Source organism: Sinohyriopsis cumingii, chromosome 5 (genome assembly GCF_028554795.1).
Source record: "Sinohyriopsis cumingii isolate HCF-2022 chromosome 5, ASM2855479v2, whole genome shotgun sequence".
NCBI classification, from domain to species: domain Eukaryota; kingdom Metazoa; phylum Mollusca; class Bivalvia; order Unionida; family Unionidae; genus Sinohyriopsis; species Sinohyriopsis cumingii.
In genome coordinates, this window is record NC_142965.1 from 126,340,773 (window position 1) to 126,364,374 (window position 23,602).

A 23,602-nucleotide genomic window follows, 5' to 3' on the forward strand; every position below is an offset into this window, starting at 1 on the left:
AACTGCACTAATCATATGAAAGACAATGCAAATATGGAATATACATCTTGGCAATTCGAAGAACTGCAATCAAATGTCAATTATCCTCTTGGCCATGCCAAGAGTCACATGCCACTGTAAATCACTCTCTTGGTGATGCCAAGAACCAAAAGCCACTGTCAATGAAAGACTAGGTAGTATATGACTGATATATGAAAAAGCTCTGAGATAGTATTACTGCTATACCTTGATGAATTGTCAAATGTCAAAGTGTTATTTCACGAAGGAATCAACTATGTAGCATTAGTACTGAAGTTCAACTGTATTTCACTTCACTATGACAAATTTCCTTCCCCACTGAAATAATGTTCTATAAAAATGATTTTAAAAAAAAATTATTTTTTTATTGAACCCAGACTGACCTTCTAAAACTACACTTCACATGTAAATAACTTCCTAACAGATGGAAATGATAGTATGTGGTAATGCTGTCTAACCTCTCTCTACAGATGCATTACTGTCAATTTTTCTGTCTACCAAGACTCTTATCTGTTTAGGATATAAATACACATATATACAAGAGCAGTCTATGAACAATAGAATCTCCAAAACAAAACTTTAAATTTTATCTTGTGATGAAGTACACCAAAACAGATTACGTTTCTCTAAAACTAGGAAACAAAATGTTAAAAAAGAACTGTGATGCAGATCCTTGCAGAAAAAAATATGGTGGTTTGATTTTTAATAGTGTACCTAATAGTCATGTGCTACATATTGCACATCATTCTTTACATATGCCAAACATGATGTAACATCTTCACTAATACATTGGAAAACCGAAACTGTTTTGCTTAAAAAATTAGCTTTTGAATAGGAAACCTCAACTGTATATCTGCTACAAAATCAAGTTGTTTTATACAACCAATTAATCAAAAGAGGCATTTACATATAAAAAATATATCAAACCAGTTTAAGTATGATAGATCCTAAATAAATTACAGATTATAGCACATCTGTCCTCTGACTAGTGAATTTATACTCGTCTAACTACAAACACCATAGATTTGTATCGGCCATTGCAGGTGCACAGTATTCGATCCCCAAATACAAATTCCACAAATAATTTCATTACCAACCAGGCATTAAAGGTCTGAAAATCTTAATTTGTGGAAAACACATTTGTATTAATGACACTGGAGACGGATTCTATTCTGATCTACTTCAAGAAAAGGAGTGTAGATCAACAGTCACATTAATACAATGGCTGATCCTGCCTCTATGATGTTTGCAGTTTGATTAATGCTATGTAAGAGTAAATACACATTCTAGTCAAACATACTTTGAATCGATATCCAGGCAAAAACAGGACCACCAATCTATTAATACTGTACATACACGTATCTATAAATTATGCTTAGTAAGTACCGTTTTTTAAAGCTAATATGTAATACAAGACTGCAACGTTTACGAAAATTTCTAAATGCTTACATGGTTTACAATAACCGAAACGATGCCATTTACTGGAAATGATTTGACATGCAACTTTGGCTTACAAATTTTGAAATGACATTTCTTCAAAATGAAATTAACGAATCAAAAGTCTGTTGACGCAGATTTGAAAGTGACAAAATGAAAGTTTTAAAAAAAAAAATCTCTCAACATTACCAATAAATCATTGTGAAGTGTAATGTATGCTATGATCAACTTTTTCCCCCAACCATAACCATAATTTAAATAAGAACTGAAAGAAAAATTATATTAAACAGTCCTCTTAAGCATAGATGTAAAAAAAAATTAAACTGGAATGGGTAGTTCCTACATCACTGACAGCCACATGCATGTTCATTTACAGCCATTTAAATGTGTAAACGTTGCAGCCTTACTGTAATGTGCACATTGCTTTCTTTTTCTTTATATGAAATAATATTTTTGACCTTCAAAATGCTTCAAGTTCTGGGACTTCCAATAAGCAGTCCCTTGTGTTTTATGGCAAGACATGCGATTGCAGGGCTTCACTCCATCTTTTAAAACATCTACCAAACAACTGCAAAACAAAGGTGCATCTTTTTTGCAAGCCTACCTTGTGTACCTAATCTGTCGGATATCTCATGGAACATTATCAAATAGGATTAGATCTTAATTCTTAATGGCCTAGTTCCTCACATTTTTCATGGAGGACCAAAATAAGTGGAAATTGTGGTTGATAAAAACTACAAATTTATAGACCCAATAAACACAGATACCTCTGCGGAAACATTACTGCCACTTTCCTAATCCACAAAATGAAGTATCAACCAAAATATATTTTTTCATCAAACCACAAAACCAATATGCAAGAAAATTGGTCAATTAACAGTAGGTACTATTAAAAATTATACTTATAAGGTAACAACATTTAAAGAAACATGTGTATGTATATATGCACAGTGGTGGCACATAACTGTAACTTGGGAATCTTTACTCAGAAAGTATTATTAAGAACATAATAAATGTGGCTTCACTGCATGCCACAAAGCATGATGTACAAAATATGATATTAAATATACCCATAAATGTCCACCTGAAGCAGAAACTATTGTCAAAGAGGTTAAAAAGAAAAATAAATAAAGGAAAAACGTTGTAACGTATTTACTTACAACGCTTTAGAAAACAGGACGGCATATAATCTATTAAAACTACAAATATGAACACAAAAAAATTCTAAGTCTGGCTCAGTAAATTGTGGGTAAAATCTAATGAACCAGTCATCAACAATATTTCTCTGTATCAACATCAATTGATTTGAGCTGAGAGCAGTGCTAAATTTTCACACTTTTCACATTTTTAAGCTCTTCTTAATGATGAACATTTTCAAAATATGAAAATATAAGTTACAACAGACATATTACTGGAAAGCAGTAAAAATTATATTAACCACTTTCCATTTAATTACATCAGGCACTCATTTTGTCCCTGCCTATATGTTCACTAAAACAATCATGTGCAGGTACAAGTTTAATTAAAAACATGGGGCAAGTACCTGTGTACATCTGTAATAAAAATATACACATTCATCAGGCTATATCTTTCTTTAGTTTATATACCATATTATCTGCATGATGACACAAGATAAACAAATAAACAGGAAAATGCACTAAATCTATACATTTAAAATGAGCTGTGCATGTTGAGATGTGTGCATAAACCCTCTTAAATGTAGCAATAACCAAACAAGAATAAAATTCTTTAAATATTTTTCTTACATGTGCTTCTTGTGTATAATTTACAATTTAAGGCCAGCAACTATTGGTGGAGATTAATGACTGATGGAACAGTTTTATTTAATACTTAATTGATGAGTGGGACCAACTGTCCCTTAATGTCTGTAATAATTATATATTTATGGGACACATTCTGATTCTTGGCAGGTTTTAACTTTAACAAGTTTCTCCTTGATCCCATATGGAGTCTCCCTGACTGTCAGAACTGAGAAAATCTGTACAGGACTCTCCAGTTTTTGACAAATACTATATGGTTCATACAGCCCCACCCCCCATTATTTTCCAAGAACTTCAAAAAAATTTTCCAGGAGTATTTTTTCTAAACTGAAGATTCTCCACATGTTATTTTGTTATCACAGAATGAATACATATACAAGAAAAAAGGGGGGTGGAAAAAGATTTATTTAGTGTGCTACTAGGGCATGCATCAACTGATACACTCAACTTTATTCCATTTTATGTATATATCTAATGTCTTTGAAAATCACACAAATAACCATTCTGAATATCAAACGTTGTATATTTAACTCTGTTATATATATATGTTTTTGATTCCCTAAGATAAATTCTAATAGTTTTTGGAAAAATTGAAGGTGATTTTCATTAACATCAACTTTCCAAGGATAAATCCAATCTGAAAAACAATCAATGAATTTTCTAACTTTGTTCAAAATTCAAGGTGTTTTCTAGGCAACACATTAAATTCAAGTATTTTTTAAATGTTGTACGAACCATGTTATAAATAATATGACTCTGGATGGGACCCTCAGTGCTATAATCTCAAATTGTTCACAGATAGGATCAGAGACTGATTATTCTCCAAGTTAACCTGCCTATATATTTGCCAGATATCATGTTAACATATCAAAGCAAATGATACTGACATGTTCTTCTGCTTAAAAAATATGAATATATATATATGATAGACATCAGCATATGACTGGTCATTCAAGAGAAACCTTAATATCACCGAATGCCTCCAATAACAAAGGTTGCCCATACAGGTCTGTATCTGCAAAGGTCTTCTTGACTCTTTTTACAAAAGTACAAAATGCACTGCCATTTTTTTAAGGATGTGTCCATGTTGCCATTTTACATAAATCTCACTTTTAAGTTAACATACAGCATGTAATATTAATCCATCATAAATTTATTGATAATTTACAAATTTATTACAAATCAAGGGAAACATGTCAAGGAAACCAATACAAAATATTTGAAAACAAACATTAAATGATCCATCCCTGAGAAGTAAATTGAGTACAATAGAAACACACTGCCAATCCTACATCTTATCTTGGCTATAATTTCTTCAATGAGGGTCCCACATAACTGTAATTATATCATAAATGTGAGATGAAACTGCTGGGGATAATGCAGCCCAAGGCAAGACCTTTAAACTACAATCAATAGTAAGAGAAACCAATAAAGTTCTTGACAAATGCAAGGCTTGGATAAGTAAAAATATTCAGTTTTCTGTAAATGAACTGACATCCTATTTTAGGCAATACTTTACACTTTAGTTTGATAATTTAAGCTAATTGAGAAATATAATTCATATATTAAATTTGGGGGAGATGGGAAACAAAGTTCTACCAAGTGACAAAGTTTTTCAACACTGATACAGGTAACAAGATATTTTGTTTAAAAAGGAGACTAATGCTTTGTAAATAGTGACCTTTTTTCCTTAGCCAAGGGCATAATACTGATGTGGATGCCATCCAATATCAAGTGACAACAAAAAAAAAACTAGCAATATTTATTGGATTTCATTGCTGCCACCCAATCAAGATATGTAGGTCAGTTGCCTATAATGGCTACTGGAGTGTACAGTATACCTTGATATACTTCCATTATTATCCATGCATTAAAAACAAAGACTAGAAAGCTACACATTTATAAGAACTGCTGCCTGTATTCACATCAGGGCAAACTAACCATCAGTATATGTTTATCTACCAACATACAGGGTGAAGATTTAATTTTTGAATTGGCTTGCTTATCCAATAGAAAAAAATACTAGGATTTTAAAGTCTGTAACTCCCATGTAGCAAAACTATTATGCATCTAGAATTAAAGTAATACACTGAATCTATCCCCAGCATTCATTCTAACATTAAAAAATCTTCAAATGAAAATTACAACTTCATTTGAAAACATCTGATGCAAGTAATAGACAACTGCTATAAAGATGTGGAAAATAAAAATATGCTAAAAATGGGGTTTCATTTTACGTTTAACATTATTAAGAATAGTAAGAGTCATGCAGAAAATACATGCTCTTCAACAATATGAAATACAGTTACATATATTTTTAACTTACAGCTAAAAAGTATTTGACAATGAGCATCATGGTTCACATTTTAAAATGAGACCCCCATTTAATCCCGTCTTTGCTTTAGCTAGAAAAGACGTAAAAGTGATGGTCATGTTCAGTTTCCAACAAGGCAGACTCGAAATAAATTACTTCCCAAAATTTTCTTCAAACAGAAGTACAATTCTGTCTAGCTAATGGATCGTCTTATATCTATTTTTGGAAACAGAGCAATTTTTTCCCTCTAGTTTTTGTTACACTTCTGCATTTTGAAAGATTACAAATAATCAAGTCTTTCTTTCTTTTCTCTCATTAAATTTGCTGATCAACAATTGCTACAACTTAACACTCTTGGAGGCTTTTCCTTTATTTTGTATATGCAAAGCGGGAAAGAGATGGTCCAGGTACAATGATACAAAATATTGCGTCTCCAGTGCACCACCTTCCCTTGGCACCATGCATATTTCATTTGAACCCCCCTGAACCCCTGATACAAACCTAAGAGGCAGCAAACAATTTCATGTGGAATTTCACAGATGAGAAAACTTCCACCAAATGGTGTTAGATTAAATTTAGACTGATGTTCTTGATGCAATGTGGAAAATACTTCCACAGTGTTGCTTATTCACTGTAAATAGCACCTGTCATCTACTGTCAGCAATGAAAAACTTGACATGGTCTTTAGCTGACTGTGACTGCATGCTGATACAAGAAATCATCAGCTTGCTGGACAGTATGATGTCACTGAATGCTGTTTGACATGTCCATTCATTACATGCCTGGCACTGCTGCCAATACAGAAAATACAGAAACTGGTTCTACCCACAGAAACCATTTTAACCTGTTAAACATAGCAAAATGTGGTTGTTGTCAATTAATGCTCTTCTCCACCTCCTACCTAGTTCCCCCACCAGTCTGGGGCACTGGACATGCTACCACCCTGCTGATAGGCACCACCATACGAGCCCCCATAGCTGCTGTAGGCCAAGGTATTTATGCCTTGTTGAGGATTTCCAAAATTACCAAAATTAGGCTTGGGTTTACTCTGCTGACGATAGTCACGGCCACCAAATCCACCAGATCCAAATCTATGCAGGAAAAGAAAGAATGCAATGGCATTAGAACATTTTTTTAAAAATAGGTTTCTATGCAATTTTAAATCTTGTACAACAAAGTGTAGACATGACATGAAAAAACTTGCCACAAAATTTCAAAACTATCAATGCTGAAGCTGACAAGAACAGCAACTTCAATGCAGGGAAAATTATAACAATGTCTATGCATGTGCACATATAGGCTATGCTAAAAATGTGATAGAAAATGTCTGGACTTTGCAAACTTTATGTTAATGCCATATGTTTACCAGAAAATAATGTCTAACCATCTGCAAATGCAGGTTAGAATAAACTTGGTAAATTGTTTAATATCTCTACAGCACACAAGGTAAAAGCTATTCTCATGTCTGACAGACCTATTAGTCAGAAAGTAAAAACTGAATTAAGGAGACATTTGTCTCCATAACCATCACAACGTAAGGGTTGTGGCAAACCTAAACACATCTGTGAAGTCTCCACAGCTATCACGAGGTAAAGGTCATACTGAATCTACGCAAGACATACCTGGGATATCTGCACAAGTACCAAAAGGTAAAAGTTGTGCTAAATCTACCCAAGGCACATTTGTGACATCTCCACAACTACAAAAGCAAAAAGCTGTGTTGAATTTACAGAAGCAGTGGTTGGGTGCTATCAAATACCAATATTAGAGATACCTTTGAGAGGGAGAAACAAATGATTTTTAACATTTCTTTTCTCTTCTGGTTTAGCAAAATAGAAATAAGGCTCTAACCGGACAAAGGAGTCTACCTTGATCATTCCTAGCGCAGATTTCAATTGGTCCAATGCAGCTGCAGTAGTGCAGTTCATTGAGCATTGGATTTGTAACAAAATGTCCTTGGTTCAATACCCACACAGGCCAGCATGGACTGGCTGCCTTGGTGTGTTCTTGGGATAAGGCACATAGCTTCCATTTCCATGGCATGTGAAGCCAATAATAAATTAGAAGTGCCTTTTAAACAAAGAAAATAAAATGAAAGAAAAAAAGATCTGATGGTACAGAAGGTAGCCAATTCTTGAAAGAAAGCCTCATTGGCAAAGATGGGAGACTGAGTTTAAGTTGCAACTGCAACTGAGGCAATTCTTTTGGAGGCTGACTGACTCCTAGCCTTTGTTATGCAGTCTGCAGCAATGCTGGATAACTTTTCTTAGCAGACATGAGCTGGGAGTAAGGTGAAGAATCTAAGGATTGTTGTGGAGAATCAATTCTCTGTGCTGAAAATAGATTAAACCTCAGCAATAACTCCCTGCAGCAGCGACCAACAGGTTGAGACTGATGAACCAAGCCTGTTTTGGCCTATGAGGAGCTATCACACTGAACCATGACATACAAGTGCAGACTCTACAGGGAACATAAGCAACTATTCGGAAAGGTGTTACGGCACTGGTATACAGTTAATCCCAATTCCGACTTAGGTTGTGCACTGCCAATGCACTGTGGTCTGGAACTTGAGGGACATAAAGTGGTAGTTTGAAGTTAAACTTATGCAAGCTTACTACTGGCATCAATTAAAGTTGACGAAACTGGAACAGACATAATTCTGAGAACTAATGTCTGATAAGACATTTCATTAGCCTGGAAGGAGGCCAACTCTGATAAGGATTAATTCCAAAGCTGTCCATCTGAGATTCCAGATTTTCAAGCAAAGAGAAGAGGCATGAGTGCATCCTTTGTGTCTAAGGTGAAACACCCCATTAATGCTAGGGACAACAGCTTGCATTTCCTGGCTGATGATACGAAGAGACCTGCCAAGATCACCAGCCCTGAAGGAACAACCTTTTGGGCCACATGTCTTCCCAACTCAAAGGCATTGGTAAACCGGAAAGAAAAAGTTCTAGGACAAGTGTCAAAACTTCCAGTAGCCTGTTGTGATTTAGCCACCACCTCAGGTGATAACAAAACGGGGATCTCACTGGAATGAACTGAAATTGGGTCCCTATGAGGTCTAGTTTGCAAGTAGAAGCAACAGAAAGGGCCTTGTATGAAGCCTTTCCATGGAAACTAGAACTGCCATATTCCACATCCCCAGGAGAGAGAGAGAGGCAGAGGTGAGCAGACAATGTAATCTTCTCTAACATGCTTGTTGTGAGAGACAGTATCTGTGAGATCTTGCTGAGGGAGAAACACAAACTGTCCTTGAATTTATGGTGAAATTCATCCCCACAGAAGTGCAATTTTGAGATTGTCAGATCCAACTTCTGGTTGGAGATTAACCTTAGACGAGTCACTACCTGTTAACACACTGACGGGTCTCTTATTAAGATTTGCCAGTGAATATTACTCACAAGTCACTGAAACAATGAACAATAGGAGCTCCTAATGACCCCAAGTGAACTGCTGTTACTCCACAACCTGATAATGGCTCTGGAGCTTAGGGTAGGCTGAAAGGCAGAGCAAACATAAATTTGTGTAATGGAAAAAGATGAAAGACTAGGAATAATTTCACCCTATTTATGAAAACAAAGAGTTCTGAACATAATTCTGCAAAATCAGCATTTATTGCCTCTTAACTGCACCCTTCTTTTAGATGCCAAACCTGCCAACCATGATAAGACCATCTCGGTAAGCAATATTTATTTCTACAAGTTTGACCAGTTTTCAGTAAGGTACAACAAAATATTGCTATTGTAATGCTGGAAAACATTAAAAATGTTGGTATTACAAACATGCAGCGATGGTAAGCATTATGTTCAATTTAAAAGTTTGTAGACCGTGTTTACCACTAGTACAGCTGCACCAACTTCAGCTCCAAACCCTATGCAGCTCAATGGCTTCTGGCTATTTCTCAACCTGACGTAATTCTTGGAATTATTTTAGTTCACGTGACAACGGTAATCATATCTCCCACCTTAAGATATACTCAAATTGACATGCGATATCCAATAAATGTAATGGTGTCTCTTCCTGCTTTTATTCACAAGAATCTCAATATTCCCTTTTATTCTTCTGTTGTGATTATTATCACTTTGCTAGAGGCTTTTTTCCCCTTCTCTTCAACATGCATCACTTGCAGAATGCCATATCAAAAAAATTCTATAATCTAGTTTGATCATGCAAATACTTTGCATGAATAAATATGTGCAGCTTAAAGTGTCTGAGGTATTGCTGTAAAGATAGTCTGGTTCTCTAACTCCACTAAATTGAATATCAAATATGGATCCAAATCCAACACGAATAAACCAACTATCTAGATGTTCTGGCAACAATTATTTCATTAGATTTTGCTTTTATTTCTTAAGTCAACATTTTGAAGGTCATTTTTCTTAAGAGACATATAGCATTTTGAAGGTCATTTTTCTCAAGACTTGTAGCAAGCTCGTAAGGGTTGGCAGGTTTAAGATGGGTATACACCTCTTCGATTGCAAATCCCAGTTTGACCTTTTTAAACCCAATGCAGTCTTGATAAATGTGAAGTGTCCCAGAAATGAAGCCTCTGTTATTGTGTAAAGGACCAATGCACTGTCCTTTAAGCGCAACCAAGTCACTAAGAACAACGAAAATAAGAAGAGCTGTGAGGAACCTACTATAACATCTGGAAGAGGACAACTTGGCAGGAGCTGGTGTTACTCCCTAGGGTCAACTACCTCCCTCCCAAGCAGTGGTGACAAAATCCATAGACGTCCTACCTTGGCCCTTTCAGCCCCCCAAAGAGTGAAAGGGAGTCTGGCAGTTCTTCTGCAACTCTTGCTTAAAATATTCAGATGGGGATCCCGCTGGTCTCCTGTGCTGAGGATGCTTCTTAACTGGTTTAGCTGGGTCTGGGACAATGGTCAACTCCAACAGGAAGGCCATTATGGTGCAACTGTTCTAATGTGGCACCCATGAAAATGGAAAAGTTCTGCCAAAAACCATCAAATTTGAGAGCAAAGGCCTTGCTGTCTTGGTGCCAGCCTCCAGAAATATCTGCAAGATGGCCACCGAGAGAGATCTCAATGATAAGAGATATGAAACCAAATTCAAAACTACAGGCAACATAATGAGGATATTCGTTCAAGTTCCCATTAATATTCCCATCTGGGATGCTCTCTATTTTAGGAAGGAGGCATGGGGGCCTTGTCGCAGAAGTGGGACCTGATAAGACTGTTGTCTGGTTGCCTCTTGACCTTGTGATAATTTCTGTGCTATGCCCTTCACCATGGAGTGAGATGGCTGCAGAAGACTGATCAGGGGACACAGATCTGGCTCCAAGAATCTATTCAGGGAATTTAATTGTCTGGTAACCGAGACTCACCAACTCTGACACATGTGTACCCAAATAAACTTAAGATGACTGCGCTTTCCTTGAATCTTAAAGGATGCATTCCTGCTTTGGTACTGGCATCTTCCTTCAAATTAAAAGCGTAATTGATCCCTTGGGTTCTAACTTTACCTGGAAATTGCCATGATCCCTCCTAGAATTGGAGATGGCCTAAAGGAGAAGAAACTACAGCTCCCTTCTTCCTGCCACTCAGGGCTTTATTTTTCCCAACTGCTATACTATTACACTGATTATCTGAGTTGTCTACTTCAAGGTCAGCTAGGGTAGTTGCTAGCACAGGTTTAGGACAGTCTCTACAGAGGAAGAAGTGTTTTATTCGGACTGGCACGAGAATTTACCCAAGCAGGATAACCCACGTCCTGCTCATATCAGGGAAAGACTGGTTTCCTTGGAAGTCATCTTTGTGGTGACCATATTTCTGGCAATCAAAACAGCAAAGACTCGGAATGAAAGGATCGAAAGAGATCTTAAAAACCAAACTGATCACTTCAGGCAGAGTTGTGCAGTTGAATGTCATTGTGTTAGTATTTGTGGGAAATAACTTGCTGTTACAGTGAATGTTAACTCGTTTAACTTGCGAGACATTCCAAGTGTCAAGATTTCAAGCAGCTCAGTCTGACTACAGCCATTCAAATCTCTAGTTCAAACGACACATCTTTAAAAGTTGATAATAGGTATTAAACAAACTGCACCAAGTAGATAATCTAAGTGAGCTTTGGCCATGACCAGTAGGAATAGACATAAAAGAACACAGAAGAATATGTTCAATGGTACACAGAAAAGGCTTGATGTAATGAAAAATATGTTGAAAAACACTCAAGCGCCAAAGACACAAAATCCATGGAAAAAGATAAAGTTCCAAATGACACAGGTGACCATGACATCTGCTTGGGACCATGTTTTTGTTCCAGACTTCCAATTACTGGAGAAAGGAATTCATTTTGGAGAAGTGTTGAGAAAAGCGAAAGTAACATATTAACAACAGGCAAGTCTTGTTTAAATGAGAAGAAAAACAACTTGGAGTTGGGTTGAGAGGCCAGGCTGTTATTTTCATTTTTTTTTTTTTATCTCTGAGCTATTTACGACTACAAAAGTTTCTTTACTGCTGAAGATGAACTAATGGTAAATAAGGGCAGTAACTCTTTGTTAATTGTTCAGCTAAATGTGGAGACAAATAAAATTGTCTGACAAATGATTCATTCGTAATGAAAATCACATGGACATCTGGAAAATTTAATTAAATTTAGACAGTCTTTTGAGAGATATGACGACTGATTAAAATAAAAGGCAGTGTTGCCTTTTATAAGACTCTACTATATGCCATGTTCTTTATTAACTTATTATTTTAATGTCATTGTTTCAAAGGGTGCTTGAATGACAATATGAACAGTGGTGTTGCAAGCAATGTCAATATTAAGAATTTTGATAGTATCTGACCTGCCAACCCTGTCTCAGTAAGACAGTTGATTTTTTCCCATAAGACTGACCAGTTTTCAGTAAGGTGTAACAAAATAACAACTGCTATTGCAATGCTGGAAAATGTAATTTAGTGTTTTGACGCATCCATGATAAACATTATGTTCAACTGAAAAGTTTGTAAAGAACATGCCGACTTTATTTACCACTAGTACAGTTGCACAAACTCTAGTTCCAAACCTTTTGCAGCTCAGTGGCTTGTTGCTATCTCTCAACTTTACAGAATTATTGGAAATTCTTTTCTATTTCAAATGACGGCAATCATATCTCCTGCTCATATTGGCACATGATGTCCAATAAACATAATTGGGTCCTTTCCACCTGTCATTCACAAGAATCTGAATACTCCTTTTTATTCTTCTGTATTAACACTTTTCTAGAAGCTTATTTTCTTTTCCGTCTTAACTTGCATCACCTTCTGGACGTCATTTGATGATATAGACGCTTCGCATGACACAAATAGGTGCAGTTTGAAGCGTTCGGAGCACTGCTGTTATATTATTCTGGTTCCCTGACTAATTTTACTAATTCTAAGAAGAAACTCAAGTTCATATAAAAGAGATGAACAAATTATCCAGATTTTTTGGAACTGATCATTTTCCTTAGTTTCTGCTCGTATGCCTAAGTTCATATTTTAAGGGTAATTTTCATAAGACTTAAAGCAAAATTGTTGGCAGGTCTGTGGTATGATAACCTTGAGAGTCAGAGCTTGATTTTCAGATGATTTCGCAAGTTTAAAGTTGTACACGACTATTACAATGTTGGAAAGTTTATATTTCTCATGGTCTACTTTTATAACATGCAGCATTACTAGGTAAACAAATATTTAAATAAAGATTTTCTATTCAAAAATTCACAAAAGAGTATTCTCATTCTAATGTTTGGTTATTCATAACAATGATAAATGTTTCTGCTTACTAAACACTAAGGCTGCCACTTACCTGCGCATACCAGATCCACGGGTGCGTGAGGAACTTGGGGGTCTAGACTCGTAGCTCATGGACTCAAGCCATGATGGAACCTCTTGGTGTGATTCAACCAGTAGATCACACAGCTCCCGTATAATGTTCTTGTTCTTCTCGTTGAAAAAAGATGTAGCAAGTCCTGCAGCAACACAATTAATATGGTTAGGATGTCATGGCTAAATGCAGTGTCAATGTATCATCAATATGTATAGCCCAAGATTGTATTTTTGTTTTTCTATGCATTGATAAAAATTATTTGCAAAATTGCATCACAATGCAGACTCCAAGCAAAATGAAAAATTAACCAGATAATATAACCTGATAACACTAGAGACCAGTGTAGCCCTGAGATCACCTAACAGGAGGGCATCTGCCATAGGACGAAATACAAGATCAGCTGGCCAGGAAATTTAAGTCAATAGGATAACTTCTAAATAAATTTGTTCCACTACTATTGACTTTATCTAATGAAAATAGCACTTTCAAGGTTTTTGTCCCATCTAATAATGAAAGGCCTCTATCCAGAATGTTATCAAAGTTAGTTCAATTCTAGCAACCAGTTTTTAAGTTGTCAAATTTCTTATATAACTGAAGACAATGGACATGTTTGATAATGAAGCAGCATCATTTGTACTTATTCGAAAAGCATCTTTTAGAACTGGTAACAAATTCTGTAGAGGAGTCTTCAAGTGAAGGCTTGTGAGAATTTCTTCAACAATTTTCCATTTTTTCTTCTATTTTTACTAAATGCAGCCATTTTTTGATAGCCTACGAGCACAATTAGTATCTAATTAATTGGCAACTAATTAAAAGATGATTTGTGTCCTATTTCGCCAATTCTCTCGAGTGTAATTTAAAAAGTTTGTTGTTAGTAATGGTGGACTGAAATAATTGGTAAAAATCCGAATGCTCTTCATGCCAGTATTTCTCTGCCAGACACTGAATGAAATCTGCCCATTGCAGTTTGAGAACTTGTAATTCTGACGTACTGATAACCTCGTGATCAAGTGAACAGGTCTCTCAAAGCTACTGAAGCTATACTGTCCAAAACGAATTTCCAAGCATTCAAGACCATGAATTTAAACCATCTGATATTCTTGAGTGGCAAGATTTTCATATTAGCCCCTAGGACAGTCATACTGTACACAAGATTGGCATCATTTTCATTAAAACAAACTAAACTAGAAAACGTGATTACCAGATCTCAAAATGACCAAAACCAAGTATCGGTGACAACTGGAGTTTCAAATGTTCAACTTGTTTTATGTGGCTGCCATATTGGATGTATGAAGGGCAGTGGTTTCAATTAGAACCAATCAGATATCACAAGACCTCTACTGGCAAAACCCCGATGTTGACATGACCATCAATTCATTGTGGCCATACTGGGAGTCATTATTTTCATTAGGACTACCTAGGCGACATAAGTCTTCTGTTAAAAGCCCTTGTCGATACAACTTCCCATTTAAGAGGGAACAGTTTTAAGACGGCTGCCATCGTCAGATAAAAACCCATGCAGATATGATTTTTTGTTTTATTATTTAGTACCAACTACACATCATTAAAAAAATCTTCCAGTGAAAACCTCATGCTGATAGGACTTTGCTTTGAAAAGTAGCAATAAAAAAATATGTAAGTTGGCAGCCATACAAATTGTCAAAATTTTCATTTAGACCCAATTAAATACCATAAGTCCATTCAGGTGACTAGCAATAACATGATTTCCATGACAACTATTGTGGTGGCCATACTGAATGTCTTTGGAGTAACATTTTCATTTAGGGCAAACTAGACCATGCACTGAATGTATTTCATGTTTCTTGGCAATCTTCCAAGTTGTTAGGAGTAGCTGTTAAGAAACTAAGAAACACCAATAACAGACATCAGGACATCCCATAAACTCTTCTGGCCTATGACCATCAGAGTGAAAATGAACATATTCTTGTCTTCTGAATTAAGTGAACATTAAGGTTGTTGGAACTATATATGAAAGCTTCCCTTATACTGGCCATATTGGCTCATGTGGTCATTACATGTTCTTAAATTCCAATTCGAAAAGAATTTTGATCTTTAAAAATACAATTGTTAGTCCTCTAGAGGTTAGTAAGTAGAATGCCCTAAATGCATTATGATTAATTCTGGTAAAAAGCTTGTTTTTCTCTCCATCAAATCTTAGCATTTTTTGAAATTGTACATGCACCCCATAAGTTTATTAATTCAACTCCCTTAAACAAGCATCGTCAACAAGTTTTAAAATCATTTTATGTCCAGCGATACCTAACCCAAGTCTTTCTTAAAGTAAAAACAACATATCCTGTAGTAATAATACAAAATATTTTTGTAGAACCATGTCATGACTGTAAAACATTCATGGTGCAACAGACAAGGATACCGTAACTGACTTTACAATTATAAGGTAGGTCCTAATTAAAGCAAATATGGGTGAATACTTTTTCCACTAAAAAGATCAGTCTTTTCAGTATAAAAATCTTTTATATTAAAGTACTGTTCACAATGGCACACATGTCCATGACTGACAGATTTCCAAAAAGACGATTTTCTAATCGATCATTAATTCAAATAGGTATTTTCAACTGAATACACTGATACAAAGTTCCATCAAAAACATGTAAACATAAAGACAGGGACTCTGACTCAAACGTAAAGGCAAAAGAAATACTTTTTCTGGCACATATGTAAGATAATATCCAAAATTGCTAAAATTTGTTTCTATGCATCATTATAATACATTCAAAAGAATCTCCAATGCATTTACACTTCTGATAAATGCTGCAACTAAAATATTTTTGGATGAATGTGGCAGTCTCTCTCTAAATATATACATACATATACACACCTTGTAAAGACATAACAGCCAAGAATAACAAGATTACGAACAAAGTTGGTTCTGCCACTGTACTATACAAGTTTTAGTAAACGTAAGAGACATAACCATTAATAATTTGTTAATACAGTAAAAACTGCTATAAGCAACCGCTACTATGAGCGACCACCTGTCATTTCTGACCACAATCATAATGCATGGATCAATTTTATTATATAAACGCTGTTATGAGCAACCACCTGCTGAACACAACCAGCGACCGTGATGTCTTGGCAAAATGTGCATTCTAACACTGCTATGAACGACCACATCGCAAAAACGAAGATAAACTACCAACCTTTATTTAATCCCCATAAAAACGATCACTCATACATTCTAAATTAAAAATGAAAAACAAAAATATAGGCTGGCTACCAATGGCTTAACTTTTTTTTAGCTATGCATATAGTGTTTTATAGTTTCATTCATAAACCAGACTAAAGTAGTTGTAGATTATTTCCTAGTCTCGTTCTCTGCTTCATATGCTCACTGCATTTGTTCTCTGCTATTCATATAGGGGTAAGCAATGCAGGCAGCATAAAAAAGCAGGGAACCAGTCTAATTATTCCCGCAATTAGCCTGCTTCCCAGCTTTATCATAGAACCTGGCATCCCAATCGACGAATGTATCGCAAGAACAGACATCACCGACCCCTATGTACAATGACCGCTTGATTAGTAATGATTGTTCTGATCAAAAATAAACATAGAAGGAATATTTATTTTAAAAAATTATTGTTGCTACTGATGATAGATGCTCCAATCCATAAACCAGGCGAAGGTACATGTTATATATTTTCATTGTAGTCACAAAATTGACACGGTGGTTGCGTATATTGTTTGTCAATAGAATTAATCTGTATTGCCAGGGGTGAATAAGGTCATCGTCTATTAAACCACTGAGAGAGAACCATGTGTTGGATTTGACTGATGGTGTTCAATAATTGTGATGTTTGCTGTATCCCCCCCCCCCCCCCCCCGTGTGCATATCCTAGGACATGATCCAGAATTTGGAGAACCTCACAAATTAGTAAAATAGCCTGCAGACATAAATACAGTTATATGTACTTGGCCTTCTTTGCTATAAACCAGCATGAAAAGAAGATGTTAATTTTGCTCCTTTTAAAATTAGCTGATGATCTGTATTAAAAGGATTTCACTACTTTGGTCTTTGTCAGATCAGATTATGTTGTCAATTGTCCTCAACAGGTTGGCTGAATGAACTACCATCTCTCCTCCCAATATCTCAACATCATTTAACACTATTTCTGTGATTCCATCTTCAACATGAATCAGCTCATTTGTAATCAGGCATATTTTGCAGATCTTTATTTACCCATGCTGGTACACATTTTATTTGGTGTTTGTTAGTTTATATATTGTCTAATTACAATGTCTGCACAGGTAAACAAACTAGTGTAGGGTATTGGTTTCAGGTGCCTAATACGTCATTACTTTCTTTAAAAATGTTATTACAATATTTGATCTAGGATAGTCCATTTATATGCCATGCATGTCATTAATTATTCCTTTACAATTACTACCAGATATTATGGGCATGTTTGTTAGAGCTTTCTTGTTGGCATTCATTCAACCCAGAATTCCTGATAGGACTTTCGTGTTTGGGATATTTTGGGCTATATGACATTATAGATACCCAAATAATGGGAATATTCTTGTTTACCTACTGAATACCAGATTTTCCTCAGACTTACCAAGGTTCCCTACACGTCCAGTTCTGCCAATCCTGTGAACATACTCCTCAATGTCACTAGGTAGGTCAAAGTTTACTACATGACGGACGTTTTGTATATCCAAACCTCTTGCAGCCACCTGCAAACATGAAACATTTACTCTAAATCAACCTATCTTTCCCACTTTTCTGTTGCATAAAAAAAAAGTATGTAAAGACAATCTGCAAGTTTATAAATGTGTATGTGGTTAATGGCAGTCAGCACAATCACGGCTACATTGTGCAGATTAAAAGTAATGTTAAAATTCTGTAAATATAAAGAATCTGATAAGGAAATTAGGAAAATAAACCCTTCAAAATAAACAAACTTGAAGTACAACACAATAAAAGATGAAAGGTAATGTTATACATTAGTATTTTATTTTTGTACTTATTACATTTTTTTAATTGTGTCCTAAATTAGTATTTGAAAATGATATTCAGCTGGAACACTATTCCTTAATGTATGAAGAATTTTCTATTCCAATGACTGAGGTTTGAGAATTGGTAAGTACAACAAATAAAGGCTGAACAAATGAACATTAGAAAACCAACTTTTTGTCAAGTCCACATTTTTTTCTTTTCTAAACCCAAGTTAAACTTCAATCTCTAAGGCTATTCTAGAGTATGGCCAAATGGACAGATGTATGAATAAGCAAACAAATACCAAAATGATCGCTCTGCTCAGCTAATGCCATGGTGAAAAAGCGCATCTTTCAGTCATAATTCTATGATGTCTGCAGTGTGGAATTGGGGCATCATGCTGCAGACATGTTCCACCCAGTCACATTATCCTGATGCCAGGCCAACCAGTCAGCTGCTAGTACCATTTTTATGTTTTTGGTATTACTCAAACAGGGTTGGAACCCGCAACCCCCTGCATCCAAGGCAGATGTTCTAACCACTTAGGCCACTGGAGTGGACTTTCGTTAAACATGTGGAGACTATCTACTTGCATGCAGCAGACAACTAATCTTTAACTTTAGATAATTGAATTATTGAAAATAATAATCAAATAATTAACAGATGTGATTTACACAAGTGGTTTGATCCTTGTAAACATTTCAATACATATAACAAGGTCTACATCTTACAGCTGTGGCAACCAGGATAGGGGTCTCGCCAGCTCGGAAGGCCCTCAAGGCCTCCTCTCTCTCTTTCTGGGATCTGTCTCCATGGATACTGGTTGCTGGGTAACCCTCAGTTACAAGAAAATCCTCAAGAGCATCTGCTCCTTTCTTTGTCTCCACAAAGACCAGGGTCAAAGACTCGGGACCTTGACAATAAGAGGTATAATATTACACATAAAACTGAAAAATCAATAACATTTTTTCCCCCTCTGTGTTGGGCCGGCTCCACAAAAAATTGGGTGGTGGAGAAAGAAAAGAGAAGATAATTTAATTGCAGTACCAAGTAGTCAAAATATGGCACGCACAATAGATATTACCCACACCAACCATACTGGAACAAGTGCATTATAACCTCTCATCACACTCGATTCCATAATATAATTAACAGCCCTTATCTTAAGTTAACAGGCAATTCACCAACCGAAAAGCATCCAGATATTTTTAACGGATGCAAATCTAGTTATAAACAACACCATAACCTACTTAAAATGGCATCAATATGAAAAGAATAAAAAAACGGATGAACGGCATGGCTAAGGCTACGAGACAATGTATGCATCAAACTGCATCTGAATTTGTGTAATGGTTTCTAAGCATACAAGAATCCGCTGTAGTGGCAATATATTGACTGGAATGGGATAATAACCCTACCAACATTGGATCTGAAACGATGAAACCTTTAAGGGATGCATCTAATCTTAGGCATTTCACTAATAAAACCAAATAGTATCATGTGACGTGTAAGAGCAACAGCCCATGTAAAAATAGCTGTTTAATTCCAATGGGACATAAATCCATACAAAAATTAAGATGACCAAACAGGTAACAATAAGTACACACTGCAAAAAATAAAGCTTGATACATAATACAAGCTGCATCAGAAAAAATAAAATGGTTCCTTAGCTATGCCGGTTACAAGAATCTGCATAACAGATGAAATACAAGTGATGCTCGAATTACACTGTAGATGTGTTCCTGAGGTTATTGCATAACTCAAGTAATGTAAATGCACATACATGAACTGTGCAAGTCACAGCAAATGGAACCTACAATAGCATAAAAAGGAGCAGTGGGACATTTTTTGAATGTTATTTCATTATTATAACTGGCATTAAAATGAAGTTGTGCAAATTAAATTGAAATAAATCAAGCATCACCTGTAACAAGAGTAATATGAATGGCACATCAGACATTTCTGTGCAGAAACCATTCTTCTTTGTTAAAGTGACAGGCTTCATACAGCATTCTGAATGACAAATTTAAAGACTTTTTACGCACATTCAAGGACCACAAATGGATTTCCAAGACCTATTTTCACTAACATTTTGTATAAAAGTTATGTTATAAGAGAAAACAATGAATGCAAAATACTACATTATGATGAAATTCAAACTAATTAATTTCCTAAAATACATACCCGCTGAATCCTGCCCTATGGAAAGAAAACATTCGTCTTTTATAACCTAACAACCTTGGACAAGTTTATCTGTAATTATGGAAAGAAATTAAAATGTTTGGGTTTATTTCAATTTTCAAATAATTTTAAAGACCTCAGGGTAATCTGCTCGATTTTCCTAAATTTTCATGGTCTTCAAAATGTTACCTCATTTTTCCCAAACTGTCAAAGACATTCAAAGACCATAAGAACCCAGAGGGACCATGTCTTTTACCAATCAAAGTTTCTTCCTTCCCCATGTACAAGGCATGCACATTGTTGGGTACAGGACAGCACTATGTTTATCAGTGAATATTTAAGTACAAAAGTTGACGAAAAAACCTATTAATTAATGTGTTGCTAAAGGAAAGAGACACTATTCCAACTGGTAACAGTTGTGTCACCTGTCAGTGTATCTATTTTATCCCTTCTATTTATTAATCCATTCATCACCTTTGAAGAAAATTTAAGAAAATTCTGAATGTAAAAAGGGACGTCTTTTAAACCATTTTAATGCTTCGTGTTCTGCTGAAAAATCCAGGTTTTTATTCAACCAAATAAAGGAGTTTTAAAGCAACTCCTTAAAGTAAATTTTTGTTCCTCAAGATTGTATCAATGTTATAACAGCTATGTACCACCAAAATGTATATTTCTAGTCTCTTATCTTGAACACTAGCTAATTACGCAACCATTCAAAGAAGACAGCATCACATAATGCATACTTTTTCTTCACAGCAGAGAATAATAGCACTGCAGGGTCCAATTCTAGTACAGACATCATTCACAACATAATAATTTCCAATAACAGTCTTCAAAAAAAAAAAACAGAAAAAAATTGTACAAAATTAACCTGCAGCATTCAGAAGATCCAAGAGGAAGGAGCGTTTCTCATTCTCCTCCACCCACACCACCTTTTGTGTGATGTTCTCGCTTGTGCTGCCAACACGTCCGACTGCCAGGAAAATGTAGTTATCCAGGAAATCTCGAGCAAGGACCTTAATAAAATAATGGCATCAATAGAAATTGAGATTAGAATCATTCCCTGTAAAAGAAATCTATTTTACCAAACAAATGAAAAAAAAAAAGGAAATAAAAAGTACAGTGAACAGCACATTATATGGCACCCCAAATTTAAGTCATCTATGTAGACAGCAGCCACTTTTTGCACAGAAACCATATTTCTTCATTTAGAGTGACCTTTACTGTTGTTCTTTCAATTCTGAAACAGCCTTCTTCCTTATCCTAAGTACAAGTCATCAACAGAGTCTGCATCAGGTCTGTAATGACCAAGTTATGTTACCTTGCAGAAACCATCTGATATTTGACCTTCAGACCCCAAAATCGATCAACTTCTTTACCATGCGTGCAACCCATCCAGAAAGTTTGATTGATGTCAAGTATAAATATTGTACAGAAATCATTTTTTGGTATTCCTTCAGACCCTTGATACTTTTTAGCCTGAAATTGATCTGGTTCTTCCTAACAACAAGAGCAAGCCAATTGTCTGTCAACAACAGATGGTTTGGAACTCAAGTTTTTACATTGAAACCAACTGTCTACATTCAGCAAGTTGCCTTGACCTTTGGACCTTACAAAGAATTAGTTTTCACTTCTATTATACCAAGTGCAAGTTATCCAAAACGATTGGCATCAAGAAATGTTAAGAGACAACTCTGTCTTCTGGTGAAACCCAATAACAAAATGATAGCACCATTTCCATTTTGTATCAACATCATATTAAGTCTTCTGGTGAAAAACCAAATCTGATACAACCTTCCATCTAGAAGGAGAAACAGTAAGGTGGATGCTGTGACAGCTATACCAGACACCACAGTGGCACAATTTTTAAGACCAAAGAGACACCAAAAAAAAAAGAGTCTTCTATAGTGGCCATAATGTCACCACTTTCTTATAGAACCAACCAGACATTTCTGTGAAAAACCCATGTTGATATGACCATCCATTCAGATGGATTACCAATAAAAGGACAATGAAAATGGCAACTGTAGTGACGATAATGGCTGTCCATACAAAACCAATATAGCACCTAGGATATCAAGGACAGGACACGATTTCCCACCCTAGAAATTTGGGGAAGATATAACATTTTAAGAGTACAAAGAAAAACTGTAGTATACAATTCACTAATCCTGTGGGTTTTTTTTAAAAGTACAAGTAATTTGATTTGCTTCACAGTTCTGCCACCTTAACTGTCTTGTCCGTACTGTACTATCGTATATTCTTGTCAAAAGTGTTATCATAAATTCAGTTAACTCCTGAAAACAAGAACATTTTTTAAATATGGCTTATGTGAATTAAGCTGCACAATGGTATTTTTCAATGTGGATATTGCTTTCATTTAAATTTAGTGTTCACTCATTTTATAATAATTACCCATCTTTGCTTAATTATGTTTCTTTTCAAATCAATAATAAAATGACAAAATATGTATCTTCATAAATTTAGTCTCTTTTGTCTTTAATTCAGACTTAAAACAATCACCCTTGTCACTATCGTGATGTTAACCTCGAAAAACATTAGCAGTCAGATCTTTACATTTCTACTCTGAGGACTAACAGTGTTTCCCTTTACCCTCATTTACGCTTCAGAGACCCCCAAATTTTTTATTTGACCCCCAGTTTTGATACCTAGGAAATTTTTGACTCAGTCTTGCACCCATAGGGGATACACTGGCTGACTACAACAAACATTTAATATTTTCATTGCCAGATACGTTGTTTTAAAATGGATATTGATTCTTACAGCTTTTATCACCTGTGACTTTGGCAATTGCTAGTGCCAAATCATAGATGGATATACACTAAAGAAAAGTAGTGTCAGGTAATTTCTACATTTCTTGGAAATAAAGCAAATGGTTTATGAAGACAGGTGCTGAATCCTTATTTAGGTGTGATTTGCCTGTACAAATTAAAACATTATGTAGGGCTCCAAGTGGTCACCATTAAAGATCACTGCCATCTCGCCTCTGTCTGCATGGTTTCACGTCTTGGGCTTGGCCAATGTTGGTATATAAGAAAGTTGCCAGTAGCTTCA

The 23,602-nt window shown here is 35.6% G+C and overlaps 1 protein-coding gene across 3 annotated transcripts in view; it reads right to left on the minus strand.

Moving 5' to 3' along the window:
• Positions 1 to 370: 370 nt before the first annotated feature.
• LOC149800147 (ATP-dependent RNA helicase DDX3X-like) overlaps positions 371 to 23,602 on the minus strand; it is a 56,274-nt gene continuing 33,042 nt past the window's right edge. For 2 of the 3 annotated variants that reach the window (XM_089959746.1, XM_089959743.1), the window contains 6 exons: positions 21,399 to 21,543; positions 20,531 to 20,545; positions 19,078 to 19,259; positions 17,967 to 18,084; positions 13,345 to 13,507; positions 371 to 6,641 (listed from right to left, as the gene is read on the minus strand). In XM_089959746.1, the coding sequence (XP_089815872.1) occupies positions 6,452 to 6,641; positions 13,345 to 13,507; positions 17,967 to 18,084; positions 19,078 to 19,259; positions 20,531 to 20,545; positions 21,399 to 21,543 (813 nt within the window). In that variant the 3' untranslated portion in view covers positions 371 to 6,451. The remainder of the gene's footprint in view (positions 6,642 to 13,344; positions 13,508 to 17,966; positions 18,085 to 19,077; positions 19,260 to 20,530; positions 20,546 to 21,398; positions 21,544 to 23,602) is intronic. The other variant, XM_089959745.1, reaches the window with a different exon arrangement.